The sequence below is a fragment of the Neodiprion fabricii genome, chromosome 1 (assembly GCF_021155785.1).
Source record: "Neodiprion fabricii isolate iyNeoFabr1 chromosome 1, iyNeoFabr1.1, whole genome shotgun sequence".
Classification (NCBI taxonomy): Eukaryota; Metazoa; Arthropoda; class Insecta; order Hymenoptera; family Diprionidae; genus Neodiprion; species Neodiprion fabricii.
In genome coordinates, this window is record NC_060239.1 from 31,184,023 (window position 1) to 31,200,989 (window position 16,967).

Sequence of the window (16,967 nt, forward strand, 5' to 3'; positions counted from 1 at the left end):
GCTCCAGACAGAACTTGACATCATTCGTAATTTGCTTCTGGGTATGTACATACATACATACACTCCGTATTGTTTGTTTAAGCAATGTAGTACTCCTACCTTTACCGATCAAGCAAATTCACGCTTATTTTCGCTTCATTAAGTGAACAAATGAGCGAGAACGGTGCATTATTCTTTCATAGTAAAATTTAAGAAAGTTATCGATATACTGAAAATCATCTAAAAATGTAAGGTTTTCTGATACATTTTACGTTTCTCGCATATCCCGCATTTCTGAGGCCATAATCTTTGCTGGCGGGTGACCACGAAGTAATACTATTCGTGCGAGTGACTTTTTTCGTTCTGGAAAAAATGAAGAGTAGAACGAGCCATTCAAGGATCAGTAACCTCGGTCGGTAAGGGTAGGAGTACTATATGGTTATCGGCTGTTTCACATTGGTGCGGAGCGCGATCAAGCGGTAGCAAATGCAATGTAATAAATATAATGTTCACTAGATTGCATGCATTTTGATTGGTTACCGCTCAACCCCGCCTATGTGAACTCACCCTTAACATCAGCTGGAATCAATAGTTCACAAACGCACGTAGAATCGCCTGAACGCGGTCTGAAAGGGTACTGCAATTACTGTTGAATGTTGAGTCAAACGGATGTAGTAGCTGCTGGTTGTACGACATGGAAGATGATTGTTTCAACTAATTGTTAAATCTGATAGATTGAAAAACTTTACGTTTAATAATAATGCGTAATGTAGGTAAGTTTAAATAAAAGGTTATAAAATGCGATGCAAACAAAATATCTATTTTAAATTAATTATTTGCGAAATCAGCATGCGACCTGTCAAAATTTCGACGGTAGAAAGAGATGTAAGGTTCCCCCACCATCTATTGCAGAATATTTACGCGGGAATGTTTACGCTTCTACCGCCCTTTTAGTCAGGTAATTCGGTGTCAGTGCCCCTGATTTTGTCCTCTGTCTGTCCTGTTAGTAGAATTAGCCCGGAGAAAAATTAGTTTACTATAAATAATTCCGTAAGTACCGTAATTAAAATTTTATTCGAGCCTGACAATAGATTCATTCCTACAATCACAGAGTGATGAAAATATCCATGTGATTTTCACGCATGGTGAAATCATTGAATATGTACAATGTGAATAAATAATTGATATCGTCTTCAATATCTCAATAATATTGTTTATTGTTCTACTTTTAATTTGATTCCGGTAATCTTTCATTCGATTCAAATCAAATTTGTCATATTTTCGTTTTCATTTTCATTTTCATTTCACGTTTATTGTGACACATAACAAGTAGAGGCAATATAAACCGTTATGAGCAATAAATAACTTATATATCCCTAGGAGTAGGTTACCTTTTGTTGTGTGCTATCAGAAGCCGACTATACAAAGGTTAAAGTACATCCGTTGAGTTGACTTCCTTGTATTCCTTGTTGAAATCGCCTACTTGCAGGGAAACTTTTTGCAAGAATGAGTACTTCACCCAATAAAAACTGCAAACGGCTTTTCACGGTGTGTATAGAAGGCAATATCGGTAGTGGAAAAACCACATTTTTGAATAATTTTAAAGCAAATGATAATATGCTGGTTCTTCAAGAACCAGTGGAACTTTGGCGCGACGTTGGTGGAACTAATTTGTTGGTAAGAATGCAAACAATCATAATCACAGTAACACTAAAGTAGAAATCTAAAGTTTTTTTCTTACGTATTCCGTTGCAGGAAAAAATGTATAAGGATCCTGTTAGGTACGGTTGCCTATTCCAATCTTACGTTCAACTGACAATGCTTCAACTGCATACTCAGAAAACTAATCTACCTTTTAAAGTTATGGAAAGATCTGTATATAGCGCTCGCTGCTTCATTGAGAATATGAAACGTACCAAAATGTTGGAAAAGGTGGAAATAGATATTCTGGAACAGTGGCACGAATGGTGTATCCAGTGTGCTGACATTCAAACAGACTTGATAGGTAACTAGTGCACTCCAATATTCCCCACTCATAACATTATGAAGAAAAAGGAACTTACACTTACGTTTTTTTTTGTTTTTTTCTTTTTTTTTTGTAGCTAAATGTTGCAACCACTATATTGAATTCTTTCACACATCTGTTTATATATATTTCAAATTTACAACAGTGTACTTACGAACATCTCCAGAAGTAGTTTATGAGCGGATGCGAACTCGGGCTCGTAAAGAAGAAGATTGCGTGTCATTAGAGTATTTAAGACAAGTTCATGATGTACACGACGACTGGCTTTATAATCGGTCTCTATTTTCCGTACCTGCCCCAGTGATGGTTCTGGATGCGAACAAAAGTGTAAGTGAGATGATGGCAGAATTTGAAAAATGCAGACGCAGTATATTTGAAAACAGAGACAAATTAATCATGGAAAACAAAAATATGCAAAAGAGAAGAAACGTCGAACCTATGTCGCCATTGTCACCTACAAAAATTTCAGTTGGTAGCGTCTAGTGATGAAAAAATCGCATAGGTAAAGAAAGAATTAATATTTTAATGTAATGTGATTACAACATATATATTTTTATTAATTATATTGATTATTTTATCGTCCCAAGATTGGAGTTGACTTTTCACGTTGTGTTTGTTCACAAATAACATACTGAACTATTAGAGTGTTTAAAAAAAAACCGACTATTTTTCTTTTTTCGAAGAACATTGAAAAATCTTCCGAGTGTCCCTCAAAAATGACCTCGGTAAAATATGAGCTCTTAATATTGATATTTAGAGGTGGCGATTCTCAATTTTCTATTTCCCATTTAAATAACATGGGAAAAATATTTTTTAAAATTTGGAATTTTATTGCTCGAGAACGAATCAGTGTGAAGATATAAACAAAACATATTCTTGTAGGAAATTTTACGCTCTACAAAAAAGATCTGAATAAAGATTTGCGTAAGGTAAGTCGTTTCGGAGTTATCAGGCCTCAAACATCGAACCGTTTGAAATAATGATGTTATTAATTTATAAATGCTACAAAACTGACTCACATCACTTAAATAGTATTAAATAATGATGTTATTAATTTATAAATGCTATAAAACTGACTCATATCACTTAAATACTATTGTAGCAGTTAGTTAGTTACAAATAGTATTGTACAGTTTTGTAGCATTTTTAAATTAATAACATCATTATTTCAAACGGTTCGATGTTTGAGGCCTGATAACTCCGAAACGACTTACCTTACGCAAATCTTTATTCAGATCTCTTTTGCAGAGCATAAAATTTCCTACCAGAATATGTTTTGTTCATATCTTCACACTGATTCGTTTTCCAGCAATAAAATTCTAACTTTTTAAAAAAAATTTTCCCATGTTATTTAAATGGGAAATAGAAAATTGAGAATCGCCACCTCTAAATATCAATATTAAGAGCTCATATTTTACCGAGGTCATTTTTGAGGGACACTCGAAAGATTTTTCAATGTTCTACCAAAAAAAAAATAGTCGGTTTTTTTGAAACACTCTACTGTACTATACTACTGAAGGCATAAGTTGAATCTTACACATCGGATTTTTATATATTACATGCAGTTTTTACAGTTATTTCAACTTCCGGGATGAATTTATATCTGCTTATTTACCCAGCTCTAGCTCGTTACAAACATTCGATCACTTGTTGACAAAACTGTTTGTACACTTATTTTATTGTTATGTCACATTGTGGCTAAAATGATAGGTGTACTTGCAAGTCTTCTCTCCCGTGGCATCCGTACCATATTGCATTTGCAATCTACTTATGTAGTAGTAAATTGTGGTGAATTAAATTTAGTGAGGAATAGTTTAGGAATTGTGAACAACTCAGACATTTTATTTTTTGTTTTTTGTTATTTTATCATGCTGTAACTCATAAAATATGTAAGTAACTGTATATATGGACGCACGCATATCCAACTGTCCTTATTCAATCTTTTGCCTTGAGATGTAGAGTTATGAAAAATTGAACAAACTTAGAAAATTTAAGATTTAGGTAGAAGGGGAGAGTTGGAGCGGTTGATAAAAGATACGATAGTGAGATCCAAACCAACTATTTTTTTTTATTGCATACATGTATGCCTTATATGTACATTTTTCAAATTTCAAGACAACAATAAAGAATATATGTAAACATATACCTGTAAACGTAACACTCTATAGTATACATGGCTGGAATGCTTGAATGGCGCACAATGTAACTGCAATAATTAGGAATCAGTTTTCCTTCAATTCCAAAATTTAAGTATCGCACGATTGCTCTACACTATTCGTTATACACGGATATCATTTTCACGATAAATTCGTCAAACAAATTATTGCTCAAAATTACAATATTTACACCCAACTGGGACTTTAACATTGAAGCATATTGCACCAGAAACATTAGTTATGTTTATATGTAATTAGTATAAAAGTTGAACATATGTTATAAAATAATTTGCCATATGTTTGATAAAAAACGCATACCAATAGCATTTATCGGGCTTGTATAAAAATCATTCATTCGACATACAGCCCAATTAATAGGCTATGTATAACAGAAATGAGGAATTATTTTTATCATAAAAGATTCAGTCGGTTAAGCAGGTTTGTTGTAGGAATCTGCTAATTGTTCAGCACAATCGTACTCTCGACATGACCAAATTATAGAAATCAACTGACCCAACTGAGCGTCTTCTGCCTTAGCTTGTTTCCAGTCGAGAAGTAGTTTATAGACGACCTGCAACAAAGAACAGTCTGAAAATGCTGTAACTACAGATTTTGTAGGTACTCTTGTTGAATAAGTCATCTGAATTACCTCGGCAATGCCGTTGTCTTTATAATTTTCTTCAAATTGTTCAACTTGCCCCTCTGAATAGCCTAATTTTCTTGCTACGTCACGCCACCCGTATCCAATATGTGATTTTATTACAAGCATATCATCTCTGCTAATTTCTTTTTTACTCTTACTAATTTCCATGACATCATGCGGCATTGGTTTAAACTTTGGTTTTTGAGGAAACCCTTCAGAATTTGTTTTCCTATTTTCCCCATACTGATGAGTCACCTTCGAAACATAAGTCACCTTTGGACCAATGTTGATTCCAGTTCCATTAATTATATTATAATTCACAATATTTGCATTGGGTGCTGTGAGAAAAAAATTAAAAACAATGTGATTAATATTTATCTTAATTATTTTAATGTGTCCATGGAAAATTTTCATTGTATAACCAACATTCAACTTACATGTCTTGCGTTTCGATTTGGCATAGCCTCGAGGACTCCTAGATCTTGTTTCCGATTTGAAACTTCGAGCAGAACCAGAGTTTTCTGGATTTAGAAGCTCAGGTTGAGGTATCGATGTATTCGATTCAGATGTTTGTCTTTTAACTTCTGGCGTACTGTTTCTTGTATCATCGGGTTCAGGAGTTGCTGGTACTGATTTTTGTTTAATCTCTGTAGGTGGCACATTTAAATTTTCTTCTGTAATAATTCTCGGTGGATCCGGTCTTGCATCTGTAGTCAGACATTGTAGCCGGCGCGCCAGAGCTGTGATTCCGGACATTTTTGCTTGATCTTTTTTTTTAATTCATGCAAGATATCGCCACCCAAAATTTTTAAATACCTCTTGACCTTATTACGACTCTACTCGTAGATGTCACTCCTGCAACATTTTTATCTCGTAACAACAAATTGTATTTCAGGTGTAATACCGCGATTCTTGCAGTAGAACTATTCACACTAGTAGCATATGACAATACGAATTATTATTTGGTAGCAATCTGGAATTCGATCGATATAAACTGAACATAGCGATAACGCCGCTCTTTAAAAATAGATTACCCACACATTGTGGAAGAGGCGTGAAATTGAAAACTATTTCTGGGTGCTTGAAGAAAGCGTCAAACTTGAGATACGAATTTTGCACAATTTGTATCTGTTGGTTGGTTTCATAATTTTCAAAAGAGCAAATTAATGTGAAAATAATACTTGGTACAGAACGAAATTTTTCAACTGCTTGAGAAAGCTTTCCCAATTTTTTATCAACAATAAGAGTATTTCTTTTTCCAAATTGTAATAAGTTTTTCCACCGCAATAGACAATACAATTTATATGCACAATGATAAAGGAAAATAATAGTCTTGTTTTCTGGAGCTCCTGTGCACATGAGAATAGCGAACACCGATAAACATGGTATTTTCTATACAAAATGTAATGGTAAATAAGATTTTCCTTAATGTGTGCTTTTTCTCATCCACACTTATGCCATAAATGGGCGAATATGCATCAGAAAACAAGCCAAAGAAAAACAAGTAAAATAGTGCAGGCGCATTCAAGTATGATGTTGAAAATTTTTACGCCAATCCTTTGTTGAACAATTGCACAAAAGTAAAACAACAATATTTTTCAAGATAATCGTTTACAACTGTACCTGAATATTTCTATTTACTATTGCGATTTGGTAGAAAACATGTTATTTCTTTATTTTTGCGTTAATTGGAAATGTATTGGGGTTATTTTGTTCAGAAATGTATGTAGAATGGGGCTATTATGCCCCTTATTTCGTTTGAGGTGCGTGGATTTGGATAACTCGACGTTAAATCGACCCTCTTAAATATATAATCTTTGAAATTTTAATTTCCCCACATGTTTACAAGCATACACATGTTAAATTCTTCAACGAGATAACGACTGTATATTTTCCTGGAAAATCAAGCATGCCATTGTGCGCTTTCGAACAATGCAATGTTTCGATATCCACACATTTATTTATCATCAGAAATACACCTTTTGTCACGCGCTTTGAAACGTACAATAAACGGTTAAATATTGCCGATAAATCCAACTGATCGAGATCATGTATTCACATCATAAATTGATCAACTTACGCGTATGTTTTGTGTCGAGCCAGTGTTTGTTGAAATATGGAAGATATAATCGGGACGTGAATTATTTTAAGCAAATTTTTCCTGTAACTGCTGCCTCGTCCACAACTGCGGTTCACTTCGGATCAGAACAAGATATGACACTTGTTGCGCTCACTGGCCGCGAGCAAATGGTGCCCGCGCTTGTCGGGTGACAATTTCTTCAATTATCAGAGGAGTAATAAAGCACATGTATAAATAAACCTGGACGTAATCCGACAAATAGTTTGTCCTAGACTGTAGTGCAATAACCAGACCAATTCACATGGAATAAAGTTACAAGGATTCAGTCGCTCGATCATTAATTTTGAAAAGAAATATCTAAAATTACGATCTGAGAGAACGGGGCTTTCACAGCAGACGACGTATCGTAAAAGTGATTAATTATGCAATAATACTCGGTCAATTATTTTTGCAAAATTCTAATCTCATGACGAGTGAAATGGACGAGAAGAATTGCTTTGTAAAGTATTCTTTATCCGCTTCTTCTATGGATAGGTTAAATCCTATTAGAGATCAGTCGATGCATCAAACTTCCGAAATGAAAAACGCATGGCGCATCATAAGTTGGGTGGTGAGTAATAGGAATTCCCGTGTTTTAATCAACACCTAACACCATGTAAGTTGTTTATGTGTGAACATGTTTTGCTCCGCTTATGCTTACGTGCGTGAGCGTAAATCCCGCACGATTGGTATTCCACGTATGGCACACACTTAATTTGACAGAAACCTTTATTGGTTCGTCCATCTTTGTAAATACTTCGACTATCCAATGACTGATGTAGCAGATCGTAAAGCGGGAATTAGAAACTTTATAATTTTCATAATACATGGAGTTATGGAATACCGAAAATTATGATTGACTAATGAGATTACTGAAGTTCTACTGTATCTGCAGAATCGTAGTTCTAGTTGATAATTGATTCCAGGAACCTGAACAAATACCTGTGGAGGAAGATGACAAAGATAATGTACAGGCAACAGTAAACCGGGCAATATCAAGCCAGGATGGCATTTCAGAATCAATACAAGCCACGCAATATGGTTTTACGCAAGTCGAAAGATCAGGCTCGACGTTCGGATCAATTTGCTCAATTGAAAATCTTGCAGATTATTTATACGAATCACTAGAATGTGCTAATGGGAAACTTGAGGTTGATCATATACACAATATCACAGATTCTGAATTATCAAGTATTGTTAATGATCTAAGTAAAAAATTAAGTTACAAAGGAATTTATAATTTATGCCACTCGGTATGTGGTATGGACATGAAACTCAGCGAACGATTAATCAGCCTTTTGTGCAAGAATATCTTATTAACAGCAGTGAGTGGCCTTACTTGTTTAATTGATGAAAAAAAACATTGGCGAAAACTTTGCTGATATTACAATTTCATAAATTATTTTTTAGATAATTTCTATCGAAGAGCCATCGAGATTACTGAATGCAGCGATTACAGAATGTGTGGGAAAATTTCCAGAAGATGTGGAAAATCTAGTTTTTATACCTTCGCTGAATTCTGACCTAAAAGAAATAACAACGATACTCAGTATTACAAGTAGTTTGGACAATCAACAAAAACGTGCTTACATTTCGTGCGTACTTTACATAAAAAATTCATACTTACAGTCTTATGCCAAAGTACGTTTTTATTAACTTGACTGTAATTCTTGTTTTATTTAGTGACTTATCGACTAAAGTAAAGGATCTTAAGCAATGGCACATTTTGGTCCTACAAGATTTGGTGGTAGCGAACATAGATGACAATATTAAAGAAAAAGTGCTGGGTTTATTGTGGAAAAAATCCTACGACTTTTCCAGAGATAAAAATTACGGAAAATTGATACTGAGTATTTTGAAGACAAACCCACCGACTACAGTACAACAACAACATTTCTATGAAGAAATAGTTGCTGACCATAACACGTTGTTCAAAAAACTGATGGCCAAAATGTTAGAAAGTAATTCAGTTGTTTGACTTCTGATGTGTATCACATCTATTTAAAATTTAAAAGCATTTCTCTGATCTGAAAATATGCTAGGTTTATTTAGACATAATGAACACATGTTCGAAATCATCACCTTAAAAATAATCAGAATCAAACCGCGACAAGAAATAAAAACAAACTGCACTGAATGATGTACTTGACACTCCTATTTTCTTCATTTTTCGCCATAGCAAATCAATCTCCACTTTTTGATGATAAACATAGGTATAGGTGTTTATGATACGCAATTAACTGCTGATGATATACTTGATGTCAGGACTAACTACTCCTTAAATGCTGTTACAAATCGGTTAGAAATTAATTGATTGTGCCCGTATTTACGTTTAACCACCGCATACCGTGGTACCGAGATACCGACGTGGAACCGCGAATCTAGAACGCAACGTCAACATGTCAGAGGAGCCGTCAGGTGTGACTGTCGTAATATTTATTGGATTTGGCGTATTAACCTTCGTATTACTCTTTATTTTTGCAAAAAGGCAAATCATGCGATTTGCTTTGAGGTCGAGGAGAGGGCCGCATGTACCAATTGGACATGATGCGAAAAAAGTGAGTTTTCCGTGTACGTTATTTTTGTAGGTTATGAAACAAGGTATGTAATCACGAAATATGATTTATAACTGACGATTTCTACTAAGAACAAACAGCTTAGTTTCAGTAACAACGAAACGGTACACTTTAATTTATTTTATTTAAAACGAACTATGCTTTTTCACATTATAGTCCCTGAAACGAGAAGTGGAAAGGAGAATCGAAGTTATACCTAGAATATGTCACGAACCGCAGCTGATAAGTGATCCTAGATACATAGTCGCACCAGGTGGTCAGGTTCCACCACATTACTATAGACTAAAAGCTGTCGATGATGTAAAAAATTTAGGTATTGTATGAGTAGATTTACGCAGGCAGTTATCGTAGAGAAATATGTGGCATTATATTTTATTTTTGTACCATTTTCTTTCAGAGGCAGAAATCACTAAGTACGACAACTGCATGAAACGTCATCCAACTGAAAATTTGAGAGCATATCTTTTGAGAACTTTAGCTGCACCGTTAAATGGCAGTGGGCAGAGACTCATTCATCAATTTTGCGATCTGTACGAACATGCACGGCATGACCCAACTGAATTTAGCGACGAAGAGTATCAAGTTTATTCCAGGCTTGTTATGAAACTTATGGATGCGTTAGTTATTTTATAATGGATATAATTAATACTTTGTGATTTTTCATCAGACCAAATCCCTTCTGAATTTTTCTCTCACTCAGAATATTATTAACATGAATTAGAACAAGTCATTAACTGATTATTTCCTTGATATATTCCAATGCCAGATAATCAAAAGTTAAAACACGAACATCTCATGTCTGGTGAAAAGTATATCAGTTGGCATTAGATAAAAAATTTGCTAATTTTTTCACTTCTTTCTCAACAGAGCTCGCTTGTTGAAGTCTTATCCAAACAGTAGGAAATCCAGCCCCAGTCGCACACCAATAAAGAAGAATGTTGATACAAAAAGAAATATTTTAGAACCAAGAATGCGTCCGTCCGAAGATCAGATTTTATGTGGGTCCAGGCCACACACTTTGACAGTAATGGCATTAGACAATAGTGAAACATCCGTGTAGCATTATGGTTATCGTCACATACAACATATGTGACGAGCTTATACCATGGACTGCTTGAACAGCGGCTGTACTTGAAGTATACAGATTTTGATGTACTTCTTGAGCTGCAGTTTTGTATTTCAATTTATATTTATTTTTTTATACACAACTATCCAGTACTTCTTCATGCGGAATTAGTACCCACTGCTCTTTAAAACAAGGTGTATTTTATTTGTTATCGGTAAGAAAAATATCTCTTTATTTTATCGGGATCATTGAGATCATTGTAAATAACATATGGATGCAAATGGTGATCAAATCTATCGGTTTCTTCAGTTGAGTATTGAATTCATTTATTCATTTTAATCGACGCACTGGTGTTCAAACTGAAAATAATGTAAATAATAATGTAAGAAAAGCATGATTATTGTAAGTATAAATGATAGTCTCGACTTTACGGATTTGTCATTGCCATCGTCGAAGTAAAATTTTGTAAATTCTGTTGTCAGAATGATTTGGAATTATAATAATCAATAGGTGTACACGTGGTATGGTAAATGATTGTAAACGAATAGTTGTCAAATTCTTCTGTCGACATGACTCGTGAAGTGTGTAAATTCATATCACATTAGAATTGATGTCGATCTGTATATTTCGACAGGTAAACTTAATCTTTTGCTATTGCACTTCCAAGTGACTAAATATACTCGTAGCATCTTTGTTTGACCGTATGTTCTCATTCTACATTCGAACAAATCACATGTCATTGATGTCATAAATTAAGGCTGAACAATTAGTCGTATGGATGTAATAATGTACCAAATTAAAACCTATTTAATATTATGTTGGGTCTTGAACACTTATCTTACTTCTACATCCGAAAAGTCATAACGGTAAGTGCATTCGTGGTTTATGCGATAAATATTTAGTCCAGGCGTCGTTGAAGTATCGTTCGTGTTTGAGAGAGACCAAGGCATTGTGATATGCAATTGTGTATAATTCGGGTAATATACTCGATCGCATATGGTGCAGCCATTCCATAATCTGTAATGAAAATACCATTCATCTTTCGCAAAGTAACAAAATGAAGAATATAGTCAGATATGAAATTGACAATCACCTGAGTAACAAAACGACGCCAGTGTTCATTTTGAACCAAGTCTGCAATGGCTTGGGAGAACATACTGACCCGAAGGCCTCTAGACAGAACAATCGATTCACTGTTTGTCAACAGGCAATCATTGCCAGAGAGGCAAATGCAAGAAATGAACAATACATCGGAGAGAAATATAGCTCTTTGATCATTATCTTCCAGCGATAAGTCAGCTAATATGGCTTGAATACGTCCCATCAGTTCTAACACCCATTTTGAAGTAGAGGATTCAGATCGCATTTTTGATTGAACGTATAACATGGTTCTCAGAACAAATACCTGTTCCCTATACGTGAAAAAATGTTATGTTATTATCAAGCATTTAATAACAGAATGAACCTCTTTCTAATTTAATCGCTTCAATAACGTCTATATTGTACCAGAGTTTACATGAAACGTAAATATTACCCAGGCATGGTAATGGCAGTGTCAATGACTTCATTCATCCAGGCGAGTGGTAATTCTACATCCTTTTTCAACGTCAATTCTGCTCTAATTGAAATCGCTTTTTTCAGACGCTGACTTGTAACTTCCCACCAGACACTCGGTGATGTCATTCTTTCGATATGCTTTGATGACAATTCAACAACTGTATCGACATAAAATTCGAACAGTTTGCTATCACCCTCTATTCTATCCAAAAGCCCTTCCAATATAATGGAAAGTAAGGTTCTATTTGCATCATGAATTGTTTCATCTTTTAAAGTATGTTTATAGCATACCATGATTTCTTTGTACATATCTACCGATTCGTCATTACCCATAAGAGCTTTTTCCAAAGTGTAATTCAACGTTTTTTCTAGAACTGGTCTTAAAATATTGGGTGGTACTCCTTTACACAGATCCTGCAAGTTTGCATATATTAACACATATTCTTGGAATTGTGTGACTGCTTCGAATGTGGTAAGGTAGTTTTCAATAAATCGTTTAGCGGATGGTGATATTGTCATTTGGTGGCAAGCCAAAGCTATGACATATTTTTTAGCCTCATCATTTAATTGCAAGTGTCCTTGTAAAAACACCCAGTTTATAGGAGGTAGGGGTTTTGGGTATTTTTGTGAGAGTATTCTCAAACATTCGACAATTATTGGCTCTCTGTGATCTTTAGGAGATACGCTAGAAAGTCTTATGTAATCGCCGATAGCTTTTATAACACTTTTATCTGGTAGGTAACGAAAGTTATTCGGTTCTCCCTGAGGCGGAGAATATATATTCCCTCGAAAACTGTTGACTTCGGATTTGATAAAAGATATTAACAAATCCCCAGCTGCTCGCAAGGCTGACGAATTAATATTTTCCAAAATTTGTATCCAGCACGTGCCAGGGATATACGGTAAAACTAATTCAGGCTTCCTGGCCGCATCCGCTGGCGTTTGACAGTAGATATCTGGCAGTTTTAAATCTTTCCGGAAATTTTCTGGCAATGATTTCAATGGTATTAGCTCTAAATTGTATGCAGATAAGGCACGCAAAGCAGATGTAACTACTTCTGTGGTTTCAGAAGCGGCAACGTAACTCCATAACTTAGTTATTACTTCAATAACAAGTTTGTCAAAATTTTCACTTGGCCGACGCGGATATGATGGTATATCCCCAAGTAACTCGCAAAGGCTTTGTAAGACGATGCTTCTCTTATCCTTATTCAGTTTCGGAGATAAAATCTTCCATGTTGAACATATGTCAATAACTCCAGATTCACACAGTGCCGATATACCTTTCAAAGCCAAAGCACTCGGGGCACTACCCTTGAGATCGTTACACCTGTTTAATATTTGTGACAGCAACGGAACTAATTCAGCTCCATGCTCTGGTCGAGTTTCGCAAATGTATTTCATAGCCCTTGCACAAGTTATACTTGTCTCCCAAGAATGATCATTTTTGCTTGCATCCACTAGGGCAGCTTGGAGATATCGATGAGATCGTGGCTCATTTTTCCACGTTTTTAAGTAAAGCTCTATTGCCAATTGTTTCAATGGTTTCCCATATCCCAGTAAAGTTTCCAAATTGTGAATTATCAATGGTACATTCTCTTTGGCTATTGCTAGTTCAGGTAAAGAAAAAAGCAACGCTTTAGTCTCATTGTAATTTTGTGAATTAGTTAGCTTATATAAAACCAAGGAAAGCAAGTGAGATGCGAAAGAATTATTTTCTTTCACAATACCCAAGAGAATCTGGCATACTTTTATTGCTACTTTGCTACTTTCTGTTTGTAAGAATATACCGCTAAGAAACAGTTTTAATTTGTATTTGAAGTCTTGAGGAGCTTTCGAAATATTCTCCAGCCATAAGATCATGTTCTCATTGCATAGAGTTTCTACGCAACAGCATGTTTCCACATAGAACGGTACATTGGAATCGAAATACTTCAGTGTACTAAATGTTTTGTTTGCGTAAAGTCTTTTGGTGTGTGAAGACCATGTTTTCCTAGTTTTAATTGAATTTATCACATCTTTAGCAGTTTCCAGACCATCGCATGATAATAATGAAGGATACGCCATCCATTGTAGCAAAGATGCTAACAGCATATGCATACTTGTAATACTGCAAGACGTATCTATTATAGTTGTACCTACAAAAACATATACGTTTATTAGAAACATTAATATAAAGAAAGTTGAACTTCAGCATTTTGTTTAAGGCTTAGATGTACTCACACAACCGAATAACGTTATTCAAGTAAACGGCAGGACATATTAAAATCAATTCAGCCAATAAAGCTATAGTAACACTGCTGGCTTCATTGTCATTATCTTTGAAAATCTCTGAAAGTATTTCCAAATTGGCTCTCGGATCACAGCCATGTTTGACTAATTCAAGAGCAAGAGATGATATCAGCAAAGTCAGAGCAACGTACAATTTTTTATCCTTATTAAGTAAAGCAAGTTCAGTCAGTTCAAGAAGTCTATAGTTCGTATTGATACAAGAATTTGCATTGCTGGTTTGCAGCCAGAGTAATGCTTCGATTTGCAGATAAACTGCATGATTCGTCTTTATCAAGAGATGCCAAGTTTGCTGTTTACAGCTTTCGGAGAGTGTTGATGTTGGGTTACATAAAATGAAGAGAAATACTGGACGTAAGAGTTCTATGCTGTTTTGTGCAATCCTGAAACAAGAAAAAATTTGGGTGATGCACTTCTATTGCGGAGTGGCTTTTAAAAGTAACTACGTTGCGGAAACTCACTCTTTTTCATAATGGTTTACCATAAACTGCATTTGATTCAAAATGTCCCTCCAGATATCTTTATTCAGATTCAAAACAGTAATTAATGGATGTTGTGGCGTTTTAAGTGTGAAGGGGCACATATAAGGATTTTTGTCATCGTAAATTTTTAATGCAAGTAACAGAAGGTTACTTATTGCCGCCGTTACAGCCGTGTAATTCCTACAATAATATTTTATGAAAAGTGATAAATTTTTCTGTAATATATGTTTCCTGCTAATGGAAACGACTCATTTCATATTGTGTTCTCAGCTATGGTTGTTACTCACTTGGTTGATCCTAACAAAGCTATGAATCTGGACAATGTGGTACCGATACTAAGTACGCCATTCTCCACAAGAGTCGTGAGTGCATGGCATGCCGTGACGCTAATCAGGGCATTACTGCTCTCGCATTTGGAAATCAACGTTGCCAATTCTGGTACCTGTGGATTCATATTATTTTTTTTTCACTCACCCCTTCATTCTATTTCCCCTGAACATTTTTGCTAAGGTCTACATTTGAAATATTGAAAGGTATTAATAAATAACACAGCTTTTTTAAAGAAAAGGAATCCCCTTATATTCGATGAATCGTCCAATTACGACACATTGTACTATGTTCGAACAAAGTGGGTGTGATGAATTATTTTAAAATTATTCACCCCAGACACATCCCCACCGTTCAGTTCATCGCTGCGGTCTTTTATTAGTCCAACAATCTTCGAAATTGCCTAAAAAGTGAAGAAATTCTTTTAAATAATTTCCAACGTAAACTGATGTGGGAACTTTATCAACAAGCTGGCATAATTTGAAATGTTGTTGTTACTGTGGGACTTACGAATGTAAATATATTTTTCCTGTAAATTGCTTATCTCATAATGATGCTAAATGAGTTTGATAAAAAATATGGAATGCCCGTAAAATACAACCGGTGCAAAATGCAACGGTAGTTTTATATACTCACATGTGAAATTAATATGGCATTATTAGTTGCCAATTTACATTCAACTTCATCCATGTTTCTTCTTTTATTCAGCACAAATCTCGTACGCAAATATTATTAATACCATTTGCATTCTCATGAAAGTACTTTTTATGCGGACATTTAGAGGTTAGATGTGCATTCGCGGAACTTCATCTGTAACTACTTTTGTTCGAAAATTCTTCATCTATCGTATCTACTTTCGTCAAAATTTGAGAAAATAATATGATTTTTTTTACATATTCATGTAAATTCATCCATTACGTCGTGTAGGTATGTAAAATCTGAAAATTGTCTCGCCTTCCCGATTGGTGGCCGCGGCCTACACGTGGCTACATCGACACCACATGTGAGATCGGGAAACGTCACGATTCAGAGACGTTTGACTGCATTTGATGAAGGAATATATTTTTATTATTCTAGTCATAACTTACCCACTGAACTCTATAAACTTACCTACCATTGTTGTCCTAGTAAATAAAAGCAGAATCACTAAGGAAACTGTCGGTTAATGCAAACGAAATAAAAATTTGAACAATATGAGTATGAAAAGAATGTGACTGAAAATCATTTTGTTTGGAAAAAAGTGATATTTAATACTCATTAAAAATATAAATTTCATTATTTGCAATCAAATGACCGTTAATTTTAGTCATATTTATAATAAAATAGGTAAGTCTAGTTATTGTTGGAAAAAATACTGTGCGGCTGGAGTGTATGTACGCACACTTGTTTTACACAACTCTTACCTATGATATTACTAATAAGACTGAACAATTTTTGTACATAATATAATTTATTACAATTGATCTTCAAAAAGAAGAACTAGGATAATATTCATTATTCAACAATAGCACCCCTTAATGCATAGGGAGCTCTATGTAGATTACAACACCCAAATTTCATGCAAATGATCAATTGTCCAGGCAAATTGTAAAAGCTATAATATTACAGCGATATGATGATATCATAGACTCAAAATACTGAAAGAGGTAATAATGTACATACATTGCGTGTGACTATACACACAAAACAGTTTAATTTTCTCGGTATTGAAGTAATTGCATATTTTGTTTCATATTAGCGCGCTGAT

General features: G+C 34.8%; 5 protein-coding genes across 12 annotated transcripts; 3 read left to right on the forward strand and 2 right to left on the reverse strand.

The window, feature by feature from the left end:
* Window positions 1-598: 598 nt before the first annotated feature.
* On the forward strand, window positions 599-2,568 carry LOC124179224 (deoxynucleoside kinase). 6 transcript variants are annotated; one of them, XM_046563430.1, is made up of 5 exons: window positions 599-748; window positions 828-936; window positions 1,457-1,656; window positions 1,735-1,984; window positions 2,151-2,568. In XM_046563430.1, the coding sequence occupies exons 1-5, from the start codon at window positions 740-742 to the stop codon at window positions 2,486-2,488; spliced, it is 906 nt and encodes a 301-aa protein (XP_046419386.1). In that variant the 5' UTR covers window positions 599-739; the 3' UTR covers window positions 2,489-2,568. The 6 variants fall into 6 exon arrangements, with proteins under 6 accessions (XP_046419386.1, XP_046419394.1, XP_046419403.1 ...); XM_046563447.1 differs by having other exon boundaries at window positions 605-752; window positions 828-1,029; window positions 1,469-1,656; XM_046563458.1 differs by having other exon boundaries at window positions 605-752; window positions 828-937; window positions 1,469-1,656.
* A 1,309-nt stretch (window positions 2,569-3,877) lies between these two features.
* On the reverse strand, window positions 3,878-7,021 carry LOC124179254 (protein immune deficiency). The gene is made up of 4 exons (XM_046563484.1): window positions 6,885-7,021; window positions 5,242-5,659; window positions 4,811-5,142; window positions 3,878-4,732 (listed from the first exon to the last, which is right to left on the reverse strand). The coding sequence occupies exons 2-4, from the start codon at window positions 5,558-5,560 to the stop codon at window positions 4,592-4,594; spliced, it is 792 nt and encodes a 263-aa protein (XP_046419440.1). The 5' UTR covers window positions 5,561-5,659; window positions 6,885-7,021; the 3' UTR covers window positions 3,878-4,591.
* Window positions 7,022-7,350: 329 nt separating this feature from the next.
* LOC124179215 lies at window positions 7,351-8,901 on the forward strand. Its single transcript, XM_046563418.1, has 4 exons — window positions 7,351-7,494; window positions 7,850-8,248; window positions 8,334-8,518; window positions 8,607-8,901. Exons 1-4 carry the CDS (start codon window positions 7,351-7,353, stop codon window positions 8,899-8,901), a joined length of 1,023 nt encoding a protein of 340 aa, XP_046419374.1.
* Window positions 8,902-9,318: 417 nt separating this feature from the next.
* Window positions 9,319-11,381, forward strand: LOC124179259 (protein C1orf43 homolog). Its single transcript, XM_046563498.1, has 4 exons — window positions 9,319-9,481; window positions 9,656-9,812; window positions 9,897-10,116; window positions 10,367-11,381. The coding sequence occupies exons 1-4, from the start codon at window positions 9,323-9,325 to the stop codon at window positions 10,557-10,559; spliced, it is 729 nt and encodes a 242-aa protein (XP_046419454.1). The 5' UTR covers window positions 9,319-9,322; the 3' UTR covers window positions 10,560-11,381.
* Window positions 10,786-16,346, reverse strand: LOC124179127 (focadhesin). Of its 3 annotated transcripts, none has more exons than XM_046563245.1 (9): window positions 15,857-16,346; window positions 15,555-15,623; window positions 15,181-15,335; window positions 14,873-15,073; window positions 14,346-14,794; window positions 12,100-14,260; window positions 11,659-11,977; window positions 11,408-11,582; window positions 10,786-10,924 (listed from the first exon to the last, which is right to left on the reverse strand). In XM_046563245.1, exons 1-8 carry the CDS (start codon window positions 15,908-15,910, stop codon window positions 11,424-11,426), a joined length of 3,567 nt encoding a protein of 1,188 aa, XP_046419201.1. In that variant the 5' UTR covers window positions 15,911-16,346; the 3' UTR covers window positions 10,786-10,924; window positions 11,408-11,423. The 3 variants fall into 3 exon arrangements, with proteins under 3 accessions (XP_046419201.1, XP_046419211.1, XP_046419221.1); XM_046563255.1 differs by lacking the exon at window positions 10,786-10,924 and having other exon boundaries at window positions 11,424-11,582; window positions 12,100-13,732; window positions 13,913-14,260; window positions 15,857-16,345; XM_046563265.1 differs by lacking the exons at window positions 10,786-10,924; window positions 15,555-15,623; window positions 15,857-16,346 and having other exon boundaries at window positions 11,424-11,582; window positions 14,873-14,930; window positions 15,181-15,289.
* Window positions 16,347-16,967: the final 621 nt, after the last annotated feature.

What these genes read in the sequence shown, in the direction of transcription:
- LOC124179215 (XM_046563418.1), top strand. Translation starts at nt 7,351, where the DNA reads ATGACGAGTGAAATGGACGAGAAGAATTGCTTTGTAAAGTATTCTTTA. An exon ending in GGCGCATCATAAGTTGGGTG is followed by an intron (nt 7,495 to 7,849) that starts GTGAGTAATAGG and finishes AATTGATTCCAG; the next exon opens with GAACCTGAACAAATACCTGT. An exon ending in CAAAAACGTGCTTACATTTC is followed by an intron (nt 8,519 to 8,606) that starts GTGCGTACTTTA and finishes TGTTTTATTTAG; the next exon opens with TGACTTATCGACTAAAGTAA.
- LOC124179127 (XM_046563245.1), bottom strand. Translation starts at nt 15,910, where the DNA reads ATGGATGAAGTTGAATGTAAATTGGCAACTAATAATGCCATATTAATT. An exon ending in ACGGTGGGGATGTGTCTGGG is followed by an intron (nt 15,336 to 15,554) that starts GTGAATAATTTT and finishes ATGAATCCACAG; the next exon opens with GTACCAGAATTGGCAACGTT. An exon ending in GGCGTCGTTTTGTTACTCAG is followed by an intron (nt 11,583 to 11,658) that starts GTGATTGTCAAT and finishes TTTTCATTACAG; the next exon opens with ATTATGGAATGGCTGCACCA.
- LOC124179224 (XM_046563430.1), top strand. An exon ending in TTCTACCGCCCTTTTAGTCA is followed by an intron (nt 937 to 1,456) that starts GGTAATTCGGTG and finishes CTTGTTGAAATC; the next exon opens with GCCTACTTGCAGGGAAACTT. An exon ending in CATTCAAACAGACTTGATAG is followed by an intron (nt 1,985 to 2,150) that starts GTAACTAGTGCA and finishes AATTTACAACAG; the next exon opens with TGTACTTACGAACATCTCCA.
- LOC124179254 (XM_046563484.1), bottom strand. Translation starts at nt 5,560, where the DNA reads ATGTCCGGAATCACAGCTCTGGCGCGCCGGCTACAATGTCTGACTACA. An exon ending in CAAATCGAAACGCAAGACAT is followed by an intron (nt 5,143 to 5,241) that starts GTAAGTTGAATG and finishes TTTTTCTCACAG; the next exon opens with CACCCAATGCAAATATTGTG. An exon ending in AAGACAACGGCATTGCCGAG is followed by an intron (nt 4,733 to 4,810) that starts GTAATTCAGATG and finishes TCTTTGTTGCAG; the next exon opens with GTCGTCTATAAACTACTTCT.
- LOC124179259 (XM_046563498.1), top strand. Translation starts at nt 9,323, where the DNA reads ATGTCAGAGGAGCCGTCAGGTGTGACTGTCGTAATATTTATTGGATTT. An exon ending in TTGGACATGATGCGAAAAAA is followed by an intron (nt 9,482 to 9,655) that starts GTGAGTTTTCCG and finishes TTCACATTATAG; the next exon opens with TCCCTGAAACGAGAAGTGGA. An exon ending in CGATGATGTAAAAAATTTAG is followed by an intron (nt 9,813 to 9,896) that starts GTATTGTATGAG and finishes ATTTTCTTTCAG; the next exon opens with AGGCAGAAATCACTAAGTAC.